Source organism: Delphinus delphis, chromosome 14 (assembly GCF_949987515.2).
Source record: "Delphinus delphis chromosome 14, mDelDel1.2, whole genome shotgun sequence".
NCBI lineage: Eukaryota > Metazoa > Chordata > Mammalia > Artiodactyla > Delphinidae > Delphinus > Delphinus delphis.
In genome coordinates, this window is record NC_082696.1 from 28,897,790 (window position 1) to 28,922,902 (window position 25,113).

At 43.3% G+C, this 25,113-nt stretch overlaps 1 protein-coding gene across 2 annotated transcripts in view; it reads left to right on the forward strand.

Annotated features, from left to right (window-relative positions):
• The first annotated feature begins 676 nt into the window (after window positions 1–676).
• SLC2A12 (solute carrier family 2 member 12) overlaps window positions 677–25,113 on the forward strand; it is a 57,048-nt gene continuing 32,611 nt past the window's right edge. For both annotated transcript variants that reach the window (XM_060029937.1, XM_060029935.1), the window contains exons 1-2: window positions 677–889; window positions 20,366–21,706. In XM_060029937.1, the coding sequence (XP_059885920.1) occupies window positions 775–889; window positions 20,366–21,706 (1,456 nt within the window). In that variant the 5' untranslated portion in view covers window positions 677–774. The remainder of the gene's footprint in view (window positions 890–20,365; window positions 21,707–25,113) is intronic.

A 25,113-nucleotide genomic window follows, 5' to 3' on the forward strand; every position in this document is an offset into this window, starting at 1 on the left:
CTGTGATAGTTTGCTGTAACCCCAGGGCATAAAAAGTCCAAAGAACCTGGGCATTCTGAGTTTGTGTACACTTGGTCTCAGGCCTTGATTTGTCTGACAGGCCTTGGAGAGGGAGAGTATATACCGCACTCGCCTAGGGCAAAATCAGGTTGAAACAATGAAGATGTTTCATGCTTTGTTGAATATGCTAAGTGTCACTGCTCTTGGAATAACCGTCTTGCTGAAAAATTGACACACTTTTCCTTCTGGTATGTCTTTGCCTAAATTGTTCCTCCCTGTGCAAGATTAACTAATACCATCTGTGAATATTCTTGGCCCTCACTCTCAGCCTGGGCTTGAATCTGCCTGATTCTTTTCTGTGCCTCTTTTCAAAGGTGCAGGAATACAAGAGCTGCCCCCCCGCCCCCCCCCCCCCCCCCCCCCCCGCGCCCCAACGCCCCCAGCTAAGCGCCAAACACTGTCAGAGCTCCGGTTCCCAAGCCTGGAAATCCTTTGCTTCCAGCTCTGCATCTGAAGGCAAAAAAACAATCCTCCGGAGATTCGGCCCTCCCACTGCCTGTGATAGGCTGCTTGGAATAGCAAGAGCCTGTGTCACCGAAAAGGGCAAAGCTTTCGGAAATAGAAACAAAGTTGGTCACAAATCACATTGGCTTTGCCCGAAGTTTTTTTTCACCTTTCTTTAGCATGCGACCATGGGGAAAGTGACCGCTCGTGTCAGTGGGGGAAGTCAGGGTGGTTTAGTGCCCAGGGAACGGCTGTAACTTCTACGTGACCATGGTACCTGTTGAAAACGCAGAGGGCCCCAGTCTGCTGAAACCGAAGGGGCCAGCAGCCGAGACTGATGGCAGCGACAGAGACAGCGGCGGCCGGCATCCTCCCTGGGCGAGAGGTAAAGCGAGGCTGCAGGGCTCGGGGACCGCGAGAGGAACTAGCTGGGCGCGTGTCTCTGTGTGTGTGTGTGTGTGTGTGTGTGTGTGTGTGTGCGCGCGCGCGCGCACGTAAGCGTGCTAGATGCCTGGAGACGAGGGGACAGGATCTGCTGGGAGGAGTGACAAGGAGCTCTGATGTGAAGGTTGAAGTCCCACTACTCATAAGCCGGGTGCCCTCCGCCGTGTTGACGGTATGATGTATAAATCTTTTTCATTTGGAGAAATTGACTGGCAAGAAAATCACACGTGTAAACACACCCACACACACCCCCGCATACACACACTTTTTCATTTATTGTCACAAATGGATAATCTGTAACAATTGGACATTATAACCACCATTCCAAAAATCAGCATTTTAAGGAAGCTTCATAAAATTATTAGTTATATAATGAATAAATACAACTTTCTTTTTAAGTTCCCAGCATCTGTTTGTAATGAATTTGAGCATTATTTACAGCCTAACACCTCTGCTTCGTCGCTCCTGCTTTCTTTAAAACTGGCCTTTCAGGCTGAGGTGTGTTTCATACTTTTCCTTGCGGAGGTGAAATTTGGAAAAGTTTTAATTTATTTCAGTTATCTTTGCTAAACCAAATGCCTTTCTTCACTCCCACATTTACAATTTTCACAAACACATTGCACACTTTTAGTTGCCTTTTCCTCTTCAGTTAGTTTGTTCTCAAAGGAATAGGAACTAATCGTAATATGAAATGAAATCAAACACAAATACTGCCCTTCTTCCCACCGCTTCCCTCAGCTCTGCTCCCTCTAATCATATAATACATTCCCACCCCATATATTGGAATTTCATGTATAACCAAAAACACTAAATGATATGAAAGGCATTTTACCTTTCACCTTGGGATGGATCTGTGTACTTATGTTTGCACAGCGGGTTTGATGATCCTGGAATTGAATCCACAACCCCTTTCAAGGAGGAACTGAGCGGCCCCTCCTTGGGAACTGAGACCCTCTCCTTATCCCCTGCCCTCTCCCTGCTCAGCCTTCCCTTGCTTCCCTCCTTCTAGTCAAGAATGAATATCTGGGGTCACCTTACACTATGTCTCAGCCCTCTCTTCAGCAGAGCTGTCCCTTTGTCTAAGTGTGATCTTTGGTTCCTAAGTCTAAGAGGAGACAAAAGAAACTTGTATTCAGGGGTAAAGAGAAAGAGTGGCAAAGTTCTTCTCTCTGAATTCCGGCAAGATTGAGCTCTAGGGTGAGCTGAGGTGGTGATATTGACAAAAGGGTTAACTAGATAGGGTCACTGATAAATGTCACAAAGAAGATGAAAAGAAATTTGTCCTGGAGGGGCCTCCATGGTAACAATAAAAAATGGACTATTTAGTTTTGATATGTCTTTGAAAGCACAGTGTACTACTCTTAATAGGTTAAATTGCCCGAGTTCACAGTGATCCCAAAGGAAGGTAACAGGTATGTGTGCTTGTAAAGGTTGAATACACACACAAAATTCAATTTATAGTGCAACTGTTTATGCCACTGAAAAGAAATGATAAATGAACAAATACCATAAATTATCTTTTACATTTAATTTTAAATGAACCGTTATCGTGTAGCAGAGGAAACCTAAATGTTTTTCTTAAATCCTTAATTAATACAGCTTTGATGGGTGCTGTATGTCGTTTATATTTAGACAAATACAAACCTTTCATTATTACTTTTGTAAGTTTTCATAAATTGTCTTAAACGTTCTTGGTACCCAAAGGCATTATACAGATCTATGTGTATAATGAATCCATAGTACGGACTTGCTCTATGGTTTTGACAAGTTACTTCACCTCTCCAACTGGGATTGTATTTTTGTATGATTTACGAAGATGTTGAGGTTTAATGAAATATTTGACAAATACTCCTTTCAACTTCTTTATATTTTAAACTTCCATAGTTTCATCCAGGAAATTCTGAGTATTTAAAACATGCTTAAATTATCCTACTTTTCCTGCATTTGAAGGTTGTTCTTCAATATAGCCAGTTGTTCTATATTCCTAGATGAAAAAATTAACGTGCAAAGAGGAATGAGTTATACAATCCAGGACAAGGTCATTAAAACATTTGAGATATTGAAAAATGAAACAAAACAAAAACCTTAATCTCTTTGATTGTACCCCCTTAATGCTATTGTGGGTAATGAAAAGTGTTGGCAGGTTTTCCTTGGCTAACCCCTCTAAACTGGAAAGAATGCTCTGTTTCAATGGCTAGAAGCTAATGAATTTAAATTCATTTTCAAAAAGCTATGGCTCAAAGTGGATACATTTTTAGTAAACCTTTCAGTGTTCATAGACACGTTATAATTGACCTTGTAGGGCAGGTTGAGCTCAATTTTAAATCTCGCTACCTCGAGCCAACAACAGATGTAGGTGAGGTGAGGAACATGGACTGCTGGGGCATCTTACACAAGGAGAGCATGAGTCCAGAAGATGTGTGGTTGGCCCACGTTCACGCGGTGGCTGATCAAAGCTGACCCTGGTGACCTGTGGCCCGGGGGGCCTGCTCCTTCATCTCAGGAGCTGGGTCTCCCAGGCTCTTCTAATTCATGATTCAAACAACTGGCTAGGAGGAGGGTTTCCTTAAGTCCCCCATTACCCCACCAGCGCTGCATTTTCCTCTCAGATCTGCCCAAAAGGTTAGAAACCAAGAACAATATTCACCGTATGAGTGTCGGTTCTCCACGCTGCAGATCCAACTGCCGAAAGCAGTGGAACCCAGATCGCTAGAACTAGACTCCGAACCAGCTGAGATTTAAGAAATGCACACTTCTGCTAATGAGGGGAATACCCTATGGCAGTTGTTCTCAAACTTGTTTAAAGCTGTGAACTCCTTTTTGCAAATGGAAGCTGAGTAGGTGGTCAGTATGTTAAGACAAGTAAACGTGGTGCCTCTTTAGTGGAAAGGGGAGAGGTGGAGGAAGAAGGACCTGCAGCCTGGCTGCTTCCCTGCTCCTCTCTCATCCCTTGTGGCCCTGAGCCGGCTCCTGGGTCAGCATCACATTAACAAACCTCAGGTCCATCACCACTCCGGTTATGCAGGCCGTGTTTTTGAGGTTGGGGCATATTTACTGTGCTCCTGCTGTGAGCCTTGGGCTCTCAGGATTAGCCTAAAACAGACCCTCTTGAATTGAGTCAGGTCTGGCTTTCTCAGGCTTCCTCAGGCAGCCCAAGGGGAAGTCTACTTGTAAGACAGACTGAGGAGACTTTGGGGAACAAACATCACAGGGGGAGAGAAGGTCAGACTGACCAGCTTGACCTGTTCACAGAGCTTTAGCTGTGAGACCAACAGACTGGTCACATTGGGAAGACCCAGGCCTTGGCCATTCCCATTTTTCCAGGCTTTCCATATATTAAAAAGTGACATCTGAAACTAATATAATATTGTAAATCAGCTATACCTTAAAAAAAAAGCAGAGATAAAAATTTTAATAAAATCTATACAGTATTAAGTATCAAATGAAAAAGTGACAAAACTCTTGACAAAAATCGTGTCCTTAAAAACATGTGCATTTAACAAATTGATGGCAGTTACGGCAGCAAAAAAAAATGTTGTGTAGCTTGATATTCCCAAGGAAATGACGGAATTTATAGACACTTGAATTTATGAGGGACAATAGATTTTTTTTGACTGGAAATAAGACCAGATTTAAAGATAACCATCTCCCCTTTCTCTTCAGTCAGCTTATCTCTGGGGCTGTACCTTTAACCTCACTTGGAAATCATATCAAAAGTCTAAATTTGAGGCTTTTTGTGACAGTGAGGCATGGGCAAATGGCTTCTCTGGGATCTCAGAAGGGAGAGGCTCTAAATAAACATGGCGGGAGCTGTTTCACCGCCAACTCTGGGTGGTGTTTGGCTCGCGCAGCAGGGCTCTTTTCCCCTCTAATATCACATCACAGAGAGAGCAGAGAGATTGCCGCTTGCCACAAACCACCTCTAGGCTGCTGCAGCAAAAGGCATGTATTGTGAGTGCCTGTGTTGGCAGGGCCTGGCAGACAAGGCCAGGCCAAGGAGCCACCAACAGTGCCATTGACCCAGAGGGCCTGAAATTACCCAGCAAACACCAGCATGCCTGAACAGGTTTTATAGCCAATGACTCTTCCGATAGGTCAGTGCCTCTGTCCAGTTGTTAAATATTTTAAACATTACCCTTCTGTCCGGTAACATTGCCAGCGGGACCTGAGTGGCTGCGTTCTTAGGAAAGAGACTGGTGGTAGCTGGTGGGACCCCACTGTGATCCCTCAGGTATGTTTTCTGTGAATTCTCAAGGAGGTCCTTTTCAGTGGTCTAGACCTTGTAGAAGCTGATAAAAACAGAACTCAAAATACAATAAGTCCACCCTGGAACTGCCTGCGGAAACTCCAATTTACACGTATGTATCTGAGGTGAATCTGAAGATGCAGTCTTTCGTTGCTGTAGATGTGTGGTATGGTATTTTTCATTCAAGAATACTTAGTTCTTCAACCTGGCTTCATTGCCTCATCTCACTAGGAGGAACTGAAGTATAATACTGTTTAGCCTCAGGGTTCAAAAAGTTCTAAAAGTTCCAAACAGGCCTGCATGGGTGTGGAATTAGCTTTGGGCTTTTAAAGGTTTGAAGCAGCTTTTTATTCAGGTTGTATGAGCAAGAACTGGCTTTATAAGATTCTTAAATTGAACGGAGTCGGGACTCCCAAGTTCAACTTTTTTCTCATGAAGTCTTCCCCAAGAGGATGAGTTAGTGAATAAAATAAGGCAATGAGGGCTTCCCTGGTGGCGCAGTGGTTGAGAGTCCGCCTGCCGACGCAGGGGACACGATTTCGTGCCCCGGTCTGGGAAGATCCCACATGCCGCGGAGCGGCTGCGCCCGTGAGCCATGGCCACTGAGCCTGTGCGTCCGGAGCCTGTGCTCTGCAAGGGGAGAGGCCACAGCAGTGAGAGGACCGCGTACCGCAAGAAAAAAAAAAAGGCAATGAAAGGCACGTGAAAGTACACCAAGTCACGGTGGTAAGAAAGGAGAAAAGCTGAAATGTGCTTCTTCCCAAGGAGCTATTTGACCAAATACCAAATGAGGATAATTTCCCATCCCATCTTCCCTCAAAAAGTACCCAATCTCTGGGACTTCCCTGGTGGTCCAGTGGTTAGAACTCTGCGCTTTCACTGCTCAGGGCCCGAGTTCAGTCCCTGATCAGGAAACTAAGATCCCACAAGCTGTGCGGAACAGCCATACAAAAAAAAAAAAAAGGCACAGAACCTGAAATCCCTCCAAGTATCTCCCAGATGAAATGTTAAACCAAATATATTACTTCCATAGTAAATCATAGATTCACATGGGTTTTGTTTCTATTTTATTTTGTTCTGTTTTGGCTCCTTGGTATTACTTCTCTTCCTGCGTCGCAGCACATTCATTTCTGCATTTGCACAATGGCTATGCTTCAGGGATATACTAATTTTTCTATACAATTTAGGTAGAAGTAATAAGACAAATAATTTATCACATTATTCTCATTTTAGGAGTTTTCATTCTTTTTGAGCATGACTCACTGTATACTGTTGTACCAAAATATCAGGGAGAAAAGCAGTCCTTTGTTTGACTTACAGGAGTATTTTTTTTTCCCTTAAGTAAATCAAGGGTTATTAAACTTTAAACTGGTAAATTGTGCTTCCCTTGGAAGTAATTGTTTCTCAAAAACATTCATGACACAGGTCTGCCTGGCATTACTAGGCTCTGGGGCTGTTAGCTGCAACCATATTATTTTATTTATATTATTATTATTTTTTATAATGTATTGCTCCTGCATGCACCTGTTTCCCACACGTTGTGGAATTTGGGAGCCATGTGCAATGCTAATTTAGATGTGACATCTCAGCCTCAGATGTGCAAGGTTTTTTAAGAATAGGGGAGGGAATTCCCTGGCAGTCCAGTGGTTAAGACTCCACCCTTCCACTGCAGGGACAAGGGTTCGATCCCTGGTCAGGGAACTCAAAATCCTGCATGCCGCGTGACGTGGCCAAAAAACAAAAGTAAAATAAATAAAATAAAATAGAGAAGTGAAGAAAACAGAATAGGGGAAAAAGTTGTAATTTTAATCAGTTGGTATCGTGAAAGAACATCCCTAAGCTAATGAATATTTCATTTCTGTTGGGACACAAAATTGTGGAAAGCCCAAGGCAAAATCACAGGAAGAGTTTTTAATGATATAAGCCCAATTGTGTAGGTATTGCCAAAAACAGAGGAATTCAAGAATTTATGAAAAGGCAGAATTGTTATGCTGGAAGCAAGGTATCACTTTACTTCCTTTGCTATCAGTAAGAGACTGTTTCAAAGTTCTACTTCAGTGTTGTGGAGATTTTCCCCCATAGACTCAGACTAAACAGATCTTTGTTGAATGATTTTTGTGGGCAACCCAATGAGGTAATATTACCCCCCAGTTCACAGATAAGGAAACTGAGGCTAAGAGAGCAACAGTTAGCATTTACCAAGCACTTACCAGCATGCACCAGCCACTCATCTATCTCATTTATTCTCATAACAACTTTATGAGTTATGTAATATTATCTTTATTTTAGGAATGAGGACGCAGAGGAACAGAAAAATTAAGGGACGTGTCAGGGTCTAGCTGGTAACTAACCAGACGCTCTGATTCCAGATTGTACCTTCAGCATTCAGCCAAGGTACCTCTGGGAGAGAAGCAAAGTGACTTGCTCCATGTAGCATGGATAATAGCCCAGAGATCCAAGCCTCAGTATCCTAAATCCAAGCCAGGGTTTTGCCCACTTGAATGATAATACCATCCAGCACCAATGTTTCTACTGCCTGGTCTGTTCCATGATCTGATCTGTGAATTTGGGTACCCAGTATACGCCTTTCAGAACTTTTTTGCATTCTGTTTTAGCTATTCTCTAATTTTCCATGTGACATGTCTTTTTCTATAAGATTATAAATTCCCAGATAAAATATATATTCTTGTACTTATCAGAGCTCTGAGCTAACTGCAAGTGTTTAGAAAGTACTGTGTAGCTCATAAGAGGGAGGAATTATGCCTTTTCCTCTGTATTTCCATTAGGGATCACATGCAAATGGCACAAGTACAGCCATCTTGTAACCTAGGAAATGTGTCAGCACTGTGATTGGATTGACCACCGTGCTGATTGCACTGTCCATATAGTTGAAACTGTTTGCCATCTGTGTCCAAGACAGTACTGCCATGGAGTACATGCTTAATTGTTAAATCAGTGAGTGAGTGAAGAAGTGTTTGTTGAGCTGAACTAAAGAGCATTTAATTCTGCAATACTTATTGACCACCTACTGTGTGAGACCACCTACTGTGTGAGAGGTACAGTGCTGGATACTTCACAGTAAAAAAACAAAAAGAAAGATATCTAAGACATTATCCAGGTCCATAAGTTTTACCAAGTCATCAGAGACATAAGAGTCTAAATAATGACAAGACAATCATTTAGCAAATATTGAGTGTCTCCTAGAAATCAGACATGATGCTAGACCCTGGGTCCAATGGTGAACCAGTGACATTCATGCGATGCAAATACTTCCTAACAATTGGTGATGAGAGAGAAGAGATCAGGAAACCTACAAGGGAGGAGGTGGTCAGACACATAATGCCACAGTAGAGCACAGGGGGCAGCTCAGCCAGTTTTTGAAGGATCCTGGAAGACAGCATGGCTAAGCTGAGTCAAGAAAGTATGACTGAGGCCAATAGATTTACAGAGAGAATTCTAAGCAGAGAAGATAGCTTGTATACAAGCTGTGTACAAGCACATTCAGGGAACTATGAATATTTTTGTCTGATGAAAGCACAGAGTTCAAAGCAGGAGAAAGAGGGTTATGAAAACATCTGAAGGTGTAAGTAGGGACCATGTTATGAAACCTTTGTGTGATAAGTATCATGAAAGGAGGAATTCTTCGGAAGAGATCCTACTGGTTTATAGAAATCAAGAAAAGTTTCTGAAAGTGATGATAGTGGTGAAAGAATTAGGGAATCTTGGAAAGCTCCACCTGCATGGCTGTAAACCCTTCAGCTCTATGGGATCACCATTCTTTTAATATTTAAACAAAAGTAGCTCCAGCCCCCATAACGTTAAATCCACACGCCCTCCACTTTGCTCAAAGCCTGCCCTTGCTCTTCTGCCCTCGCCCATCCTCAAACACACCCAGTACACCTTAGGAGTCTTGTGGTTTCTGATCACTTTTTTTTTTTTTTTTTTTTTTTTTGCCGTACACGGGCCTCTCACTGCTGTGGCCTCTCCCGTTGCGGAGCACAGGCTCCGGACGCGCAGGCTCAGTGGCCATGGCTCACGGGCCCAGCCGCTCCGCGGCATGTGGGATCTTCCCGGACCGGGACACGAACCCGTGTCCCCTGCATCGGCAGGCGGACTCTCAACCACTGCGCCACCAGGGAAACCCTCTGATCACTTTTTGCACCAACTTGCTGTTTCCCCTGGATTTTTGCCCTTCAGTTCCTGCAGCTTGTCTTTTCTCTTATCCCTGCTCCAATCCATGCGTGGATTACAGCCCTTTTCCTTCATATACTCAAATCCCATTCACACAAGTACTTTGTCGATTCTTACTGACAATTTGAAGAGAGCTATGGTGCAATTAAATATTAGGTGGGCCCATTCATAAAATTCTCCTGTCAAATCCACCATAGGAAATTTCTTGTAAACCAACTTTTCTAAAAGCTACAGGCCTCTTGCACTATTGTTCCCTTGTCTTCATTCCCCATCCCCCAGAACTTGACAAACTCTCCTGACCTTTTCTTTCATTTATCTTGTTTCTGGGTTCTGTTGGCCATTCTTTCTTTTCTTTTCTTTTTTTTTTTTTTTTTTTTTTTTTTTGCGGTACGCGGGCCTCTCACTGTTGTGGCCTCTCCCGTTGCGGAGCACAGGCTCCTGAAGTGCAGGCTCAGCGGCCATGGCTCAGGGGCCCAGCCGCTCCGCGGCATGTGGGATCTTCCCAGACCGGGGCATGAACCCGTGTCTCCTGCATCGGCAGGCGGACTCTCAACCACTGCGCCACCAGGGAAGCCCTAGGCCATTCTTTCTTGATCTCTCTCTCTCTCTCTCTCCCTCTCTCTCTCTCTCTCTATCTCTCTCTCTCTCTCTCTCTCCCTCTCTCTCTCACACACACACACACACACACACACACACACACACACACACACACGAAAATTCTTGCTTCTTGGCCTTTTCTCCTGTTCTCCCTCTCTGTCCCATAGCCCACCACTGTATTACCAACATGACGCACGGGCTTTCCCCTTGGCCCTGAGATGGCCCTCTAGGTATTCATTTTTAGTAAATAAAGTGCTCTTCCTAAGAACTTTACATCCACAGGCTTTATAATATTATTTTTTCTGCATTTCATTTCCTTAACTAAAGAATTTTTAAAGCACTGAGGGTGATTCTCAACCATTTTTGAGTACCTGGACTCCTTTTTTAAATTGAAAAACCTGGACTCCTTTATTTATTTATTTTAATCAATTAATTAATTTTTATTTTTGGCTGCATTGGGTCTTCGTTCCTGCATGCGGGCTTTCTCTAGTTGCGGCAAGCGGGGGCTACTCTTTGTTGCAGTGTGCGGGCTTCTCATTGCGGTGGCTTCTCTTGTTGCGGAGCACGGGCTCTAGGCATGCAGGCTTCAGCAGTTGTGGCACGTGGGCTCAGTAGTTGTGGCTCGTGGGCTCTAGAGCACAGGCTCAGTAGTTGTGGTGCACGGGCTTAGTTGCTCTGTGGCATGTGGGATCTTCCCAGACCAGGGCTTGAACCGGTGTCCCCTGCATTGGTAGGTGGATTCTTAACCACTGCGCCATCAGGGAAGTCCTAGACTCCTTTTTAAATAGAAAAACAACTTCAAATTCTCACATAATGGTTTTCACAGTTTTATATTTATTGATTAGAAAATATAGAATGACAGAAAGCTACTCTGCATTCACTCGCACTTTGAATTAAGACCTTTTTTTCAGTCACATCTACATATGTATGAAATCTTGAAGTACAAATATGTATGTTACTATTTTTCCCAATGTTTAATAATCATTGATGGGATGAGGATCCTTTCTGAAGACTTTGCCAATTTTCAAAAGTCCCTCGCTCACCGCAACTCACACACGATGAAAATCTCTGGAGACATCAGAGGCCTCTGGGTAAAATGGCTGCTGGTTTGTTCTCCAGATTCACCCCCTCTTAACTATCTATTGAAAATCCCCTTGAAAAGATGGAAAGAGATGCAAAATTACAATAGAATTAAAGCCAGATATATTCATCAATGAGTTAGAACTTATCCCTAAATAAAATGCAAATATCGACCTAATGTATAAACTAGGGCGGTAATATTTTAGCTCTCCACAAACTCTCACTCAGCACCCCTAATGAGAGAATTTTCATCAATCAAAGGATGACATCTCCACAGACTCCCCCGGAGCTGCTTTTTCGGGGGGTCAGAAGGTTTTGCTCCATAGTCCAATTCCTCCCACTCTATCCTGTCACCATCACTTCTCTTTCTATATCTCTCAAGGGCTACAATTTTCAAGATTTCAGCAACTCTGACTGGCTCGTTGCATTCTAGAATGTGAAATCAGTGTTAAGAAGAGACAAAGTCCAAATGAGCCGCTGGAATGGTACATTCTAGAAGTTGTAATTTTGCATGTATTGTTTATGACAAGCAAAAAATGAGAGTCTGTTCATAGTCAGGGGACCAAAAAGTGGAAGAAAAAAAATTCCTTTCTCAGTCCAGTGGGGTCACTCCAGAAAAATAACTTCCAGACATCAGAAATTTGGCTAGCAGCTGTGCACATCAACTGCTCCTTCAAGTCTAACTACGAGAGTTTCCAACTGCAGCTGGGTGGCTAGACTAAGGTGTGTCAGACACTGAAAACCCAACAGCTTTTCCAACTTCCTTCTTATTTCTTGGTCTTTCCCATCTGGAGAACTAGAAGATTCAGATACTCACTTAGTCTCTCTTGCAGCCAAGTTTGACTGTGGAACTCACTAGTTCTGGTCAACGAGACACTAGGGCAAGTCTTTGTAGGGGAGGAAAAAGTTTTCCTCAACCTTTTTAGGGCCTGTGGCTGAGTCCGAAAATTAAACTGACAAAGACTAACAGAAAAGCATCCATATTTATTTAATATAAGTTTTATGTGACATGGAAACCTTCATAAGGAAATAAAGACCCAAAGACATGACTAAACCTGAGTATTTTTATGCTAGATTTGATGAACAGTGGACAGTCATGAAAATATGACAGGTCAAGGAGTATGAGGTAAGTGTAGTGAGCCAGGGGAAACTTAGCAAGCCTGTTTGTTTGAATTCTTCTTGGTGCCCCTTTGTCTTCTGAGATAAGGATGTTCTTTTCCTCTGGGTATAACAGAGAGCACCTCTCACATGAGGGTTTTATGACCTGCTTCGGGGGGAAGGGCAGGGGGAAGGCTAGAGCCACCTTCCTGTAACTGGCATTTTCTCAAATTCCTTCAGCTTAAAATATTCAATATGCCAAGGGGTTGTATTTTGGGGTAGCATGTCCTGAACCCCATCATCTTCCAAGGTGCTTCTGAAAAGTTCCTTCCCTGATAAAAGGAAAGAGGCACATGGGAATAACCCCTTGCCCTAAGCCTTCTTCCATTGTCTGCTGCCTTTGAGTCTGGTTGTGAAAGCGTCTAATATCTAGAGCTGTGACAGCCACCTTGCACATACGGTGACAGATTGGGGACAAAAGCCAACCCTCTGAGGAGGCAGGAACAGAAGGATTCATAGAGTGTGAATCCTTGTAGACACCAAATTCAACTTGGTCTTCTCACAAAGTAAACAATAAATGCCCATGTTTTGCAGGTTTTTGGTTTCCTGCCATCAGAAATATCATAAATGATTTGGGGGCTGGGTAAAGAGAATGTGGCAATCTGGTTATTGTCAGACACATTTTAAATACAAAGGCAAAGCATGCGTTTTAAGATTTCTCTTTACAGGAAACAAATACGTTTTGGACAGCATCTGATTTCTGTTCTCTATAATTAAAAAAAAGTGGACTCTGTGGAAAAAAGAGATGCAGGACAACATCTGGTGATAAGAGTAAATTGAGGTGAAGATGGAACTAGCTGAGATCAGAGATGCTAATAGACCTAATACGAGATGTGTAAAGTGTCAGAGTCTAAAACTGCAAGAGCAGAATTATTATCTGAAATCTGTGATTCAGAGGATAAATAAGAGAAGCTATTCTAGGATGTACATAAAAAGAACAATAAGATAGAGATGAGGAAATGAATATATTTAGCTAACATATAAATTATTATTCCAAAACAAATGGGAAGGAAAAACCCCTCAAAATACTAGAGGAAATCTTTTCTGAGTAGGAGAACTCAACCAGTAGCAAAAAAATTTTAGAAGAAACAAGTACTCTGACTTGTCCTGGTGCAAGTTTCAAATTGAAGGAAAGATGAAAGAGAGGAAGGAAAGAAAGAAAAGAATGAAAGTCCTACAAGGAATCAGGCAGAAAAGGAGTGTTAACAACAGAGCAAAATGCAGGGAAGTGTCCTTACGCCCCCTCTTTATACCTCCCCAGTCAACAGAATTTGGAGAAGATTAGTTTCAGAAAAGTGTGTCTGTGAAAGTACTACCTGGGGTTGGAAAAATAAAAGGAAAGAAAGTAAAGTTCCTACCTTTTTGTCCTAGAAAGTCCAAATAGTAGGTATAGAGGAAGGCCACATTTTCTGTTGTTCTGAGTTCCATTGCATGTTAAGGAGAGGATGGGGGTACGGAGAGAGGTGGGGGGAGGGTGGTTAGATAAAGGATAGTGCCCAATATTTACCATCACAGGGAGTACCACACATGGTCCAAGGCCAAGAGGCAGCATCTGGAACTTTTGACAGCTGTTGGAAACACCATACCACAACACCACACTCTCGTCTCACCCTCTGAACAAGGGAGCTATCTGATTAAGCCAGCGCTCTCCTTCCCGGGCATCCAATAGCCTCTGCAGAGCTCTGGCATCAGGTCCTGTGTGGACCCCATACAGACTCTACTCTCAAGGGACTCCCAATCTAAGCAGGAGACAGACTAATCCAGAGTGCTGTAAGGCCCTGGACACAAAGGCAGAAGAGAGAAGAGAGATTAATGCTAACCACAGAGAGGCAGTCTGGAAGATTTTGTAGAGGGGGGATATTTGAGCCGGATCTTCAGAGACTCAGGTTTCCCTAAGCTGTGAAGGAGGGAGGCCAGATGTGCCACGTGCCGTAAATGAGGGACAACAGCATGAAGAGAAACACAAGTCTGGGAAAGGGCAGGCATTTTCCAGAAACAACCAGTGGTGCAGAAGGCCTGAGAATTGTGCCTGAAGACTGTTGTTGGGACGTGAAAACCTGGTCCCCAGAAAGGAGACTGCTAAACATGGAATCTGAGTGACTAGTGAACAAGCCTGTGCATGGGGCTGACATTAAATAAAACATAAATATACGAGTGACAATGGAACACTTTAGAGTCCCTGCAAATGGTGCCACATTAACTGGCTAATAACAGTGCTGAAAGCGCTATAGAAATACTGATTGCATGTTGTTCAGATGCTAAGCATTTATGTAAATATAAAGTTCCAGGTGCTAACCCTTAAGTCATACTAGGTATTAACCTTAGTCTGTTGACCAACCATGGGGAAGAGAGGACCAAGGATTGGCATTTGCAGTGCTGTTACCATTCATTCATTTATTTATTCGCTCAACAGATATTTATTGAGGATTGACCTTGTGCCAAAGACTAGAGGTAAGAATACAGATGTAAAGAAAGCAGGGTTTGGGGACTTCCTTGGTGGTGCAGTGGTTAAAACTCCATGCTCCCAATACAGGGAGCCTGGGTTCGATCCCTGGTCAGGGAACTAGATCCCACATGCATGCTGCAATTAAGAGTTCGCATGCCACAACTAAGGAGCCCTAGAGCTGCAACTAAGGAGCCCGCCTGCAGCAACTGAGACCCAGCGCAACCAAATAAATAAATAAAAATAAAAATAATAAAAAAAAAGAAAGTGGGGTCTTGCCTTCAAGGTCTTTCTGTGTAAGAGAGGAAGACAAACAGGTCAATAAATGAGTGACAGAAGTATGCCTTCATATATCTGAAACCCTACATTCTGTGCACAGCAGGAGTGCAGAGGGGCTGGGATGGGACAGCAGAAGGTGGCAGAGCAGGGTAGTCATCATGGGGGAGGTGGCACTTGAAATGACTCTTGAATGATGGGTTGGGATTAAAGGTATTCAGAGGGAAGGAGCAAAGAAAGAGGAGAACACAAATGCAAGGCCATTTGGGGGCCACTGCAAGTTTTTCTCGAGCAAAACATGAAGTAGGAGGTCTTTGAAATGTGTGACGCCTTCACAGTTGGTCAAGCTGTATAATGACCTGGCTGCCTGCTGAAAAAAGACCTGTGTGTGCACGCTGCTTTCCAGTCTGTTGTAGGATTCAGTCCTCTGGCAAGCGTTTGCTGTGTGTCCATTATGTACCTACGCTAGAATAGGCACATGGGGGAGAAAGGAAAGAAGAAAGCGGGCAGAAACTCAAATATTGTGAAAAATGGAGTGTTTCATGTGCTTGCCTGTTAAAGTTGTGGTTCTGTCTGAGTCACCGTGATCAGGAGACAATGCAGCTATTGTGAAAGCGGCTGCAGCCTCTTAGCCAGTGGGGCTTGCCTGTCCTTTGTGCCCTGGATGTGGGTCTCAGTGCTCATTTGCATAAAGCCTCTGAGTTGTGACCACATCTTCAATAGGAACAGTTTTACTTTATTATCTTACTAAGGAATTATCATCGCATCAAAAGGAACACGGCTGGTCTAACAAAGCAGCCGGACCCAGAGGGTAGGCATGACCCAGGAGCCTGTGGGTACCACTTGCAAGTTTCTAGATAGTTTCTACTTCCGTGATGTCCACAAAAGGCTGAGAATTCCCTATGGCATCTTTGGGGGGACACTGGGATGTAAAGAAGGGCCCTCGTGGATCGAGACCATGATCCAAATGGCCAGGAATGCTAAACTTCACCATGAACTTCAAGTGCGGACTGGCTTCAGGGCTGGATGTTTATTGAAAAGGCTCTAATTATGATTCCTCACCCTCCTCTCTCCTGTAGTGCTGGCTGCTTCTCCTCAGTCCACCCAGCTGCCCCAGACTCTGCCATTCATGTTTAGGCAGACATCCTCTCTCTTTCCTCCGTTCTCTGTCAGATTTCTTGGAAACGTCATCTCTACTTTCTGGCATCCAGAGGATAGCATCCTGCTTCTATCATCATCAACCAAAACGTAGACACAGAAAAAGAAAAACCCACTTTATGTCTTTCTTCATTTTATTTATATGGTAAAATAGCAGCAGGAAAATTTCCCATGGTGGAAGTCCTAAGGTGTCACACGGTTGAGATCCTGGAAGCGCTAGGGTCTAGCCTTCCACACTGCATTAGAATTCCAAATCCTGAATGGACAGCCTGAGGACTGTAATGGAACCTCAGCAGTAATAAACAGCAGTCATGAGATGAGTGGGGAAGCTAGTTTGGGTCAGTAGCCCTTAAAGCATATAATGGGAAGATATATCCTTCAAATAAAATTCAGTCAGTAAAGACCATAGCTTAATTCTGTAGCATACAACCTGCGTTGGTATCCTCCCCCCAACCTATGTGAGTATAGGGTCATAGAATGTCCTAGTGCAACTGTATAAGCTTTTGAAGGCAAATTGCCTAGATAGATAGATAATACTGTGATATATAATTTTTAAAAACTTGTAATTTTGTAAAGAGAATTTTTTATTCATATGGAGACAATTTTATTTTATCTCTAAAGAATTATACTCAGTGCTAGCTGCTGGGTCTCAAGAGGGTCTGATCCTGACAAACCAGGATGGTTTCCAGACCCTTTGCACACATCCCAGTCTGTCAGTGTCCTATGAACCCTGGATAAAAGAACTAGGCATATGAAGTTAAGTCCAGAAAGCAGAAGAAAAAGCTGGGTCTCTCTTCTGTCAGGGGATATTTCCCCAAGACCACAAGAAGCTGGCTTTGGGACTTGCACCCTTCCCCCCCATCCCCTTTCCTCCTTAACCCACGGCCTCGACTCTCTCCAAAGTAGGATAATAGAAGGCTTCCCTCGTGGCGCAGTGGTTAAGAATCCACCTGCCAATGCAGGGGACACGGATTCGAGCCCTGGTCTGGGAAGATCCCACATGCTACGGAGCAACTAAGCCCGTGTGCCACAACTACTGAGCCTGCTCTCTAGAGCCCACGAGCCACAACTACTGAGCCCATGTGCCTAGAATCCGTGCTCCACAACAAGAGAAGCCACCGCAATGGGAAGCCCGCGCACCACAACGAAGAATAGTCCCGGATCACTGCAACTAGAGAAAGCCCGCGAGCAGCAACAAAGACCCAACATAGCCAAAAATAAATAAATAAATAAATTTATTTTAAAAAAGTAAAAATAAAAATAAAGTAGGATAATAGAGCATCAAAGGAAGGAACTCTTGTATCTCAAGTGGTCTTTCTTTTTCTAGGGAGGCACTATTTCCCATCCAACAAAACGGGGAAACTAAGGAAGGCTAAGGAGAAGGACAAGGTGGCAAAGACTGTCTTCTGCTACTCACACAGCTCTCACATCTCTTCCCCCGTGTCCTTGACTCAGTACCCCATGCCGCCCTCTGTCCCTCTAAATCTGCTTCTGGGGTGCCTCACTCAACCTGCCTCTCAAGTGCCCCATTCTCCAGAGCCGCTTATTTCTCCAACCTGAATATTGGAGACCAACAACCAGAGCACACACCCTAATCAGCACATCAAACTTAGGTGTAAAGAACGATGACAAGAAGAGATACGGAGCAATGTGATATTCTCATCCAAATGTGAGAATCTGACTCAGATCACCTGTGGTAGAAGAATTTGTTGTTGAGGATTTTAAGATCAAGTGAGAAAAAAGAATATGTGGAAATTGAGAGCATGAAAGTACTTCAAAGTCATTTTGCATGTGAAAATTAAAAGAGTACATAAGAAATAATAGAAAATAGAGATATCACTAGAATGTTAAGTTTCGTGGGGAGCAAGAACCACATCTGTTTTGTTTCATTGTGATACATATATAGAGAGATATCTGTACATATATATAGATATCTCCCAGTACCTAGGAAGATGCCTGCTGTGTAATGATGTTAAATATTTGTTTTCTGATTAGCTGGTTAAATTGCTGATGTAGTTTCAATTTAATGGTTTGTATTCGCAATGCTCATACACCAAATTTATTTTATTGTGGATTATTGCCTTTTTATTTGCTCCTCCATCTAAATATTTGATGCTTTTTAAATTTTATTTTTGAAGTCTCCCATTTTCCACATGCCATCAGGATCCCAGAGATGTAAAATACCTTGGATACTTGTGGTGAGAGGCGATGTCAGATCACCTTTATCTGACCTGCTCCTTTCACCAAAGCTAAATGGCATTTTTTTTTTTTTTTTTTTTTTTTTTTGCGATATGCGGGCCTCTCACTGTTGTGGCCTCTCCTGTTGCGGAGCACAGGCTCTGGACGCGCAGACTCAGCGGCCATGGCTCACGGGCCCAGCCGCTCCGCGGCATGTGGGATCTTCCCGGACCGGGGCACGAACCCGTGTCCCCTGCATCGGCAGGCGGACTCTCAACCACTGCGCCACCAGGGAAGCCCTAAATGGCATTTTTAAATCACACCTCCTACTCCAGCAATGGCATAGTTGAACAGCCTTAGCTCAGCTTGTGATAATTGTGTGTCCAAGCACACGTTTCTAGTCCATTTCACACACATCTCATTCTGCTCCTTCTCCATCGCCTTTGCTTTTGCCTCCCCTTCTAAATGTTGGCATTCCCTAGGTCCTCGTCCTCGTCTTGCTTCTCTTGTTCCTCTATTCTGTCTCCCTAAGTGATCTCTCCCGTCCCTGTAGCTGTAAATACCAAATACACACTGCTGGATCCCAAATACATCTCTCCAGCCTTGACTTACCTCTTCAGTTCCAAATCCGTATTCTCAATCCACTACCTGATATTTTAATCGGAACACCTTACAGGTAAAACAAGTAAACCATTTTAGTAAATCTAATATGGAACTTCTGATTTCCCCTTCTCCTTTCACCTCCGCCCATAGCCAGGTCCCTTCTGCTTCTTCCCTAGGTCCACCTGTGGCCCATATAGTACATAAGCCTGCATACCGGGTACTGAATATTGTAAAACCACCCAACAGACTGCTCAAACCAGGGGGCCATCTTGGGTTCTGACCCACTTCCTCACCCTCCAACACCAATTCACAAGCAAGTGTCATCGTTTTTACCTCCAAATTAACTCTTGAATCTGTCTGCTTGTCATCAGTTCCACTCCTCACACCCAAATGCAAGCTGGCACCGTCTCTTGTCGAGACGAAGGTGACAAACTACCCCCTGCTACCGGTCTTGCCTTTTGACAACTAGTCTCCACACAGCAGCAAGAAGCTCAGAGTGTCTTCCCTCTTACTGGTCAGTGGGCATGGACCCCACTGTATTGGGAATACAATAAAAAGTTGTCACTGTGACCTGCCAGGCCTTGCATGAAGTGTTCCCTCTCTACCTACCCACTTTCACTGATGCCCCCTCCCACCTCCCTCCCCAAGCTCATGCTGTGCCCCCGTACATGACATGACGTCCTGGCATCTCATAGCTCCTCAAACAGGACGAGCGATTTTCTGTGCTCCGGCCTTGGAAACTAGTGCTTCCTGGACCTGTGATCCTCTTCTCTAAGCCTTTGTCTTTTTGTTTTGTATCCTTTCTGTTATGACAAGTTACAGACATGTAACAAACACTTATGCACCTACCACCGAAAATTAATGACTCTTAACATTTCACCATTTTCCCTCAGATGTTAACCCTACAAGAATGGAACAATATAAAGCCCCTTTTGTTCTTCTTCCCCCTGTCCCATGCCCCTTCCTCCTTCCTCAGAGTGAGTGATGGATGCTGTCGGGTCCTTTCCCTGCACCTACTTCCGCCTCCTTCTTTCTGACCCAGCTCTGAATTCATGGAGGCGCTCACATCCTGGCAGAGGCTGCTTCACTCTCTGTCCTGCCCTCAAGGGTTTGCCTTAGACAGTGGGACCCGAGGAGCCACGCTCTCTGAATTTCTCTTCCAACACCAAGGCAGGAATGAAACCATGTTCTTGTTTATTCAGTCCTCATCATCTGTCATCTGCTTATCTCGCATATCTTTCGGCTCAAAACAAAAACCAACATCACATCACAAATAGAAGAAATAACTTTCTAAATGTCTCCACCCCTCTCCTCCCCAAAAATGAAAGAAAAAGGATTTTTCCTTCTTTATTCATGTTTTGGTTAGTGTATTATTTGACTATGATTATATGTGTTTATACTCAGTGCTATGAAAAACGTACTTAGACAAGCTTAAGTCTCCATCAGACACAATTCAGAACTGACCTGTTTCTTCTCTCTGCTCGTAGGTTGCGGTATGTTTACTCTCCTGTCATCTGTCACGGCTGCTGTCAGCGGCTTCCTGGTGGGGTATGAACTTGGGCTCATCTCTGGGGCTCTTCTGCAGATAAGAACCTTGTTAGCCCTGACCTGCCACGAGCAGGAAATGGTTGTGAGCTCCCTCCTCATCGGGGCCCTACTGGCCTCTCTCATCGGAGGGGTCCTGATTGACAGGTGCGGAAGAAGGGCCGCCATCATCCTTTCATCCTGCCTCCTGGGACTTGGGAGCCTGGTCTTGATCATCAGTTTATCTTATGCGGCTCTCATAGCGGGACGCATTGCTATTGGGGTTTCCATTTCGCTCTCTTCCATCGCCACGTGTGTCTACATCGCAGAAATTGCTCCCCAACACAAGAGAGGCCTTCTTGTGTCGCTGAACGAGCTGATGATCGTCATTGGCATCCTTTTTGCCTACATTTCAAACTACGCGTTTGCCAATGTTTCCCACGGCTGGAAATACATGTTCGGCCTTGTTATTCCCTTGGGAGTTTTGCAGGCGATTGCGATGTACTTTCTTCCTCCAAGTCCTCGGTTTCTGGTGATGAAGGGACACGAGGAAGCTGCTAGCAAGGTTCTCGGAAAGCTGAGAGCCATCTCCGATACAACGGAGGAACTCACTGTGATCAAATCTTCCCTGAAAGATGAATATCAGTACAGTTTTGGGGATCTGTTTCGTTCAAAGGACAACATGAGGACCCGAATCATGATAGGCTTAACATTGGTATTTTTTGTACAAATCACTGGGCAGCCAAACATATTATTCTATGCATCCACTGTTTTGAAGTCCGTTGGCTTCCAAAGCAACGAGGCGGCCAGCCTCGCTTCCACAGGGGTTGGGGTTGTCAAGGTCCTCAGCACCATCCCGGCCACCCTGCTTGTAGACCATGTCGGGAGCAAAACCCTCCTCTGTGTCGGCTCCTCTGTGATGGCAGCTTCGTTGGTAACCATGGGCATCGTGAATCTCAACATCCATATGAACTTTACCAATATCTGCAGAAACCATAGTCCTATCAACCAGTCTTTGGATGAGTCTGTGCTCTATGGACCAGGTAACCTGTCAGCCAGCAATGACACTCTTAGAGAATCCTTTAAAGGGATGGCTTCCCGCAGCAGAAACTCGCTAAGGCCCACGAGAAATGACCTGGATAGGAGAGGAGAAACGACCTCGGCATCCTTATCGAATGCTGGACTAAGCCAAACTGAGTACCAGGTCATCACGGACCCTGCGGACGTCCCAGCTTTTTTGAAATGGCTGTCCTTGGCCAGCTTGCTTGTTTATGTTGCTGCATTTTCAATTGGTCTAGGACCAAGTAAGTATTTCATTTTTCATTCCTTCCCTCTCTCCCCTTATGAATGTTATATATTAACGTTGACCCGTCAGAGCATCCTACTGCTATAGTACCTTATACATAGAACTACTAGAAGGAAGATGGGGATGATACTGGCCACCTGATATTTCTGCTAATGAGGAAAGTATGGCTGGCTTATATCTGCCTTGTGAAATGCGCAGGGCTAGTATTCAACCAAGGATTAGTTTCCCATTATCTGTCACATGAGGATACTTTAATATCAGTTGATTAGGAATGAATCAGACCTTGAAAAATATTTGTTGCTCAAGAGAATATATTGTTTTATGAAAACAAAGTTGACTGGGACATTGTCTTCTATATCATTCTCTACTTTCTTCATAGGTGCAAGGAAAAAAAATTGTGTTTAGATTTTCTTAAAGACACAATAGTAGATGCATTCCAGTAATAAAGAAGAAGAAGGGAATTAAGAAGGGATTATTATGGGAAGGATAATGCATTATTGAAGTATATTTGATCGCTAGAGTAACCTCCTGGGGCACTTTACTCTGTCTATGAACCAAGAGAATGGGAGTCAATGCATTCCCATTGAACATAGTACAAACAATCTACAGGGAGGTAGCCACAAGGTTGTTTTATTTGATATAGTCAGTCTATTGCAGTGACAAAGTTTAATCACTTCTCTTGAGCAAACTCGAGTTTGCTAGAATAGGTTGTTTGTTGCAGTTCTTTCATCTTTTAGCCTCACATCCAAAGTCTAAACCTCTCTGTAGGGAAGTTGTGAAGGCTCTTTTTTACGCCTCACTAGAAAATGATGCGCTTAAAAATCAAGGGTAGTCTCTCTCTACCACCCTCAACTCCTACCTGTCACCTCTCCCTCCCACTATCATTCCTCTCCATCTCTCTCCCTTTCTTCCTCCTTCCTTTCCTCTCCTACAGAGTTGATATTGAAACTTTTGTTTACAATGATCAAGGAGCAGACAAATTTGCTCCCATAAAGGGAAATGCTGGAGGTTCAAGAATAATGAGAAGACATAGGCTGTGTTGAGGGAGAAGGAATCTCATGAACACGTGCAGGTTTCTGGTGCCAGACGCTGGACAGTGTTTCTGGAGAGGGCTTGTGCTAGTGATCCACTCTTAACTCTTCATTCAAATGATATGTACCCAGTGACTAATTGTTTTAATAGCCATGAACTGTGCTCAATATTAGGGAAAGAGTAATGAACAAGGCAGATACTGTCCCTGTCTTCAAGGAGATTTTGGTTGAATGGATTGAGCTACGCTCCCTGTGTCTGATTCTTTCTGGTCAGCAACCAGCAGGTTTGACCTGCTTAATCTCAGTTAATTAATAACTGGACTTGCACATGGCCGATACGGCCTCTCCTTCAATTCTGCTTCCTCATCTTTTAGTTTCTACTCCTACGTCTATGTGAGATCAGTCTCTAGATACTGATTCATTCAAATTCCATAGAGGGAATCTGATGTACACTGCTTTTTGCTGTGCCAGGTCATAAGGGATTGTTTTAGTCTAAGCAGCTATGGCTAGACTGGACTACATGATCTAAAGCACTGATGTCCAGAAGATGGCCCTTCCTTTCGCCCTATGAGTAGACAGATTTCCCCATAAGGGGTTGTGCATGGGCAGATAGAGGAAATGCTACAATACCATCAACCTTTGCTCTCTCTGACCCGTTCCTGGACCCTGACCCTGCTTCTTAAGACTGAAAATGATAAACATCATTAACGAACAGTTTCCTGGAAACAGGCTTCTACCATTCTTTCAAGATTCAATTATCTTGGGTGTGCACCTGTGAGACACTTGTTTTAATCAGTTTGGGTTGCCATGGCTTAGAGACCAAACAGTTATTTCTCACAGTCTGGAGGCTGGGAAGTTCAAGATCAAGGTGCTAGGAGATTCAGTTCTTGGTAGGGCTCTCTTCCTGGTTTGTAGAGGCAGACTTTTTGCTGTATGGGACGGAGAGAGAGAGAGAGAGAGAGAGGAGAAAAGTGACTAGATCTTTTGTGTCTCTTCTCATAAGGGCACTAATTCCACCATGGAGGCTTTACCCTCATGACCTAATTACTTCCCAAAGGCCCCATCTCTAAATGTCATCACATTGGGTATTAGGGTTTCAACATATGAATTTTGGGGAGCCATAACATGCAGCAATAACAATACTTATGTGGCCATTCTGATACATGAAGTTAACGAAATTTGAGTAAGCACCTTTTAAAAATTGTTATTTTCAGAAACTCTTTAAAGTCTATTAGAAGAGCAAGATATGAGTGCTACCTTGTACCAAGGAATCAACTTAACCTTGTCTGTGAACCTTTCTATATCAATAAGGTTTGCTTACTTGATAAACTTCAGGTGGTATTTATTGTTCCATTGATTCCCTTTGCTGACATCTTTTTTTCCCTATATATTCATCATAAAACTAAAAATATTTCTTTTTTGCATCAGTTTTCTTGATCCAATCTTTTGAAATATCACAGATCAATTAAGAAAAGGATGCCCTCTTTGTTTTCATTCAGAGGATCTCTCAGGTTGGCAGAAGTTATGACATGACACACATTATAATATGAGAGACATTGATCTTAAACTTCCAGAGCCAACCTATTCATGGTAAGAGTCCTCCCAAGCTCATGATACTCTTCTTCTCTTTAATTTTTGGGCAACATTGAAAAGTACAGTAAATCCTCAGTCACTCACATACCATTTGATACTTTATTGTATTAGAGCAAGAGTTCCCCTTTTCAGGAAGCTCAATCTGATTTTGGACAAAATTATTGGAGGCTATTTGTTATTTACCTTCTAGAATTCCTTAAATAGTATTCTATACTAATTTTTAAAAATACATAATTTAAGCTTTAGATTCAGCTAATATTTATTGGCACCTATTATGTCAAACACTGCTCTAGGAAGTTTTTACATATTTTGGAGTACTTCATTTTACCTTCACAACAAGCCTGGGAAGAAAAGTATTCACCAAATTTTATAAATGACGACACTGAATCTCAGAGAAGTTAAGTGACTTGCTCTCATGAAAACATCCCTTGTCTTCTGAAATGGCCAAGACAAGAATAGGCAGAACTGTGTTGGTCTTGATAGTAACTGTTAATTGTCAGTTCAGTCCTCTCCTTGAAGATATATTAGAAAAAAGAATGAATGAAAATAGTGTATTATTGTCCATCACATGAGGCTATTAATGGGCCACTGCATTTTATGCAGGATAGAGACAGTCTCTCTTTTTCTGAAGCTCTGCTAGCTAAGCGAGCATGAACAGTTTTTATAAGGCTGAGCTACAGGATAAAAGAGAAGGAAAATAATGATGAGAATGCAGAAGTTTTTGATGTGCATTTACTTGAATAACTAAACTGATTAAGATAATGTTTAGTGTGTATATTGG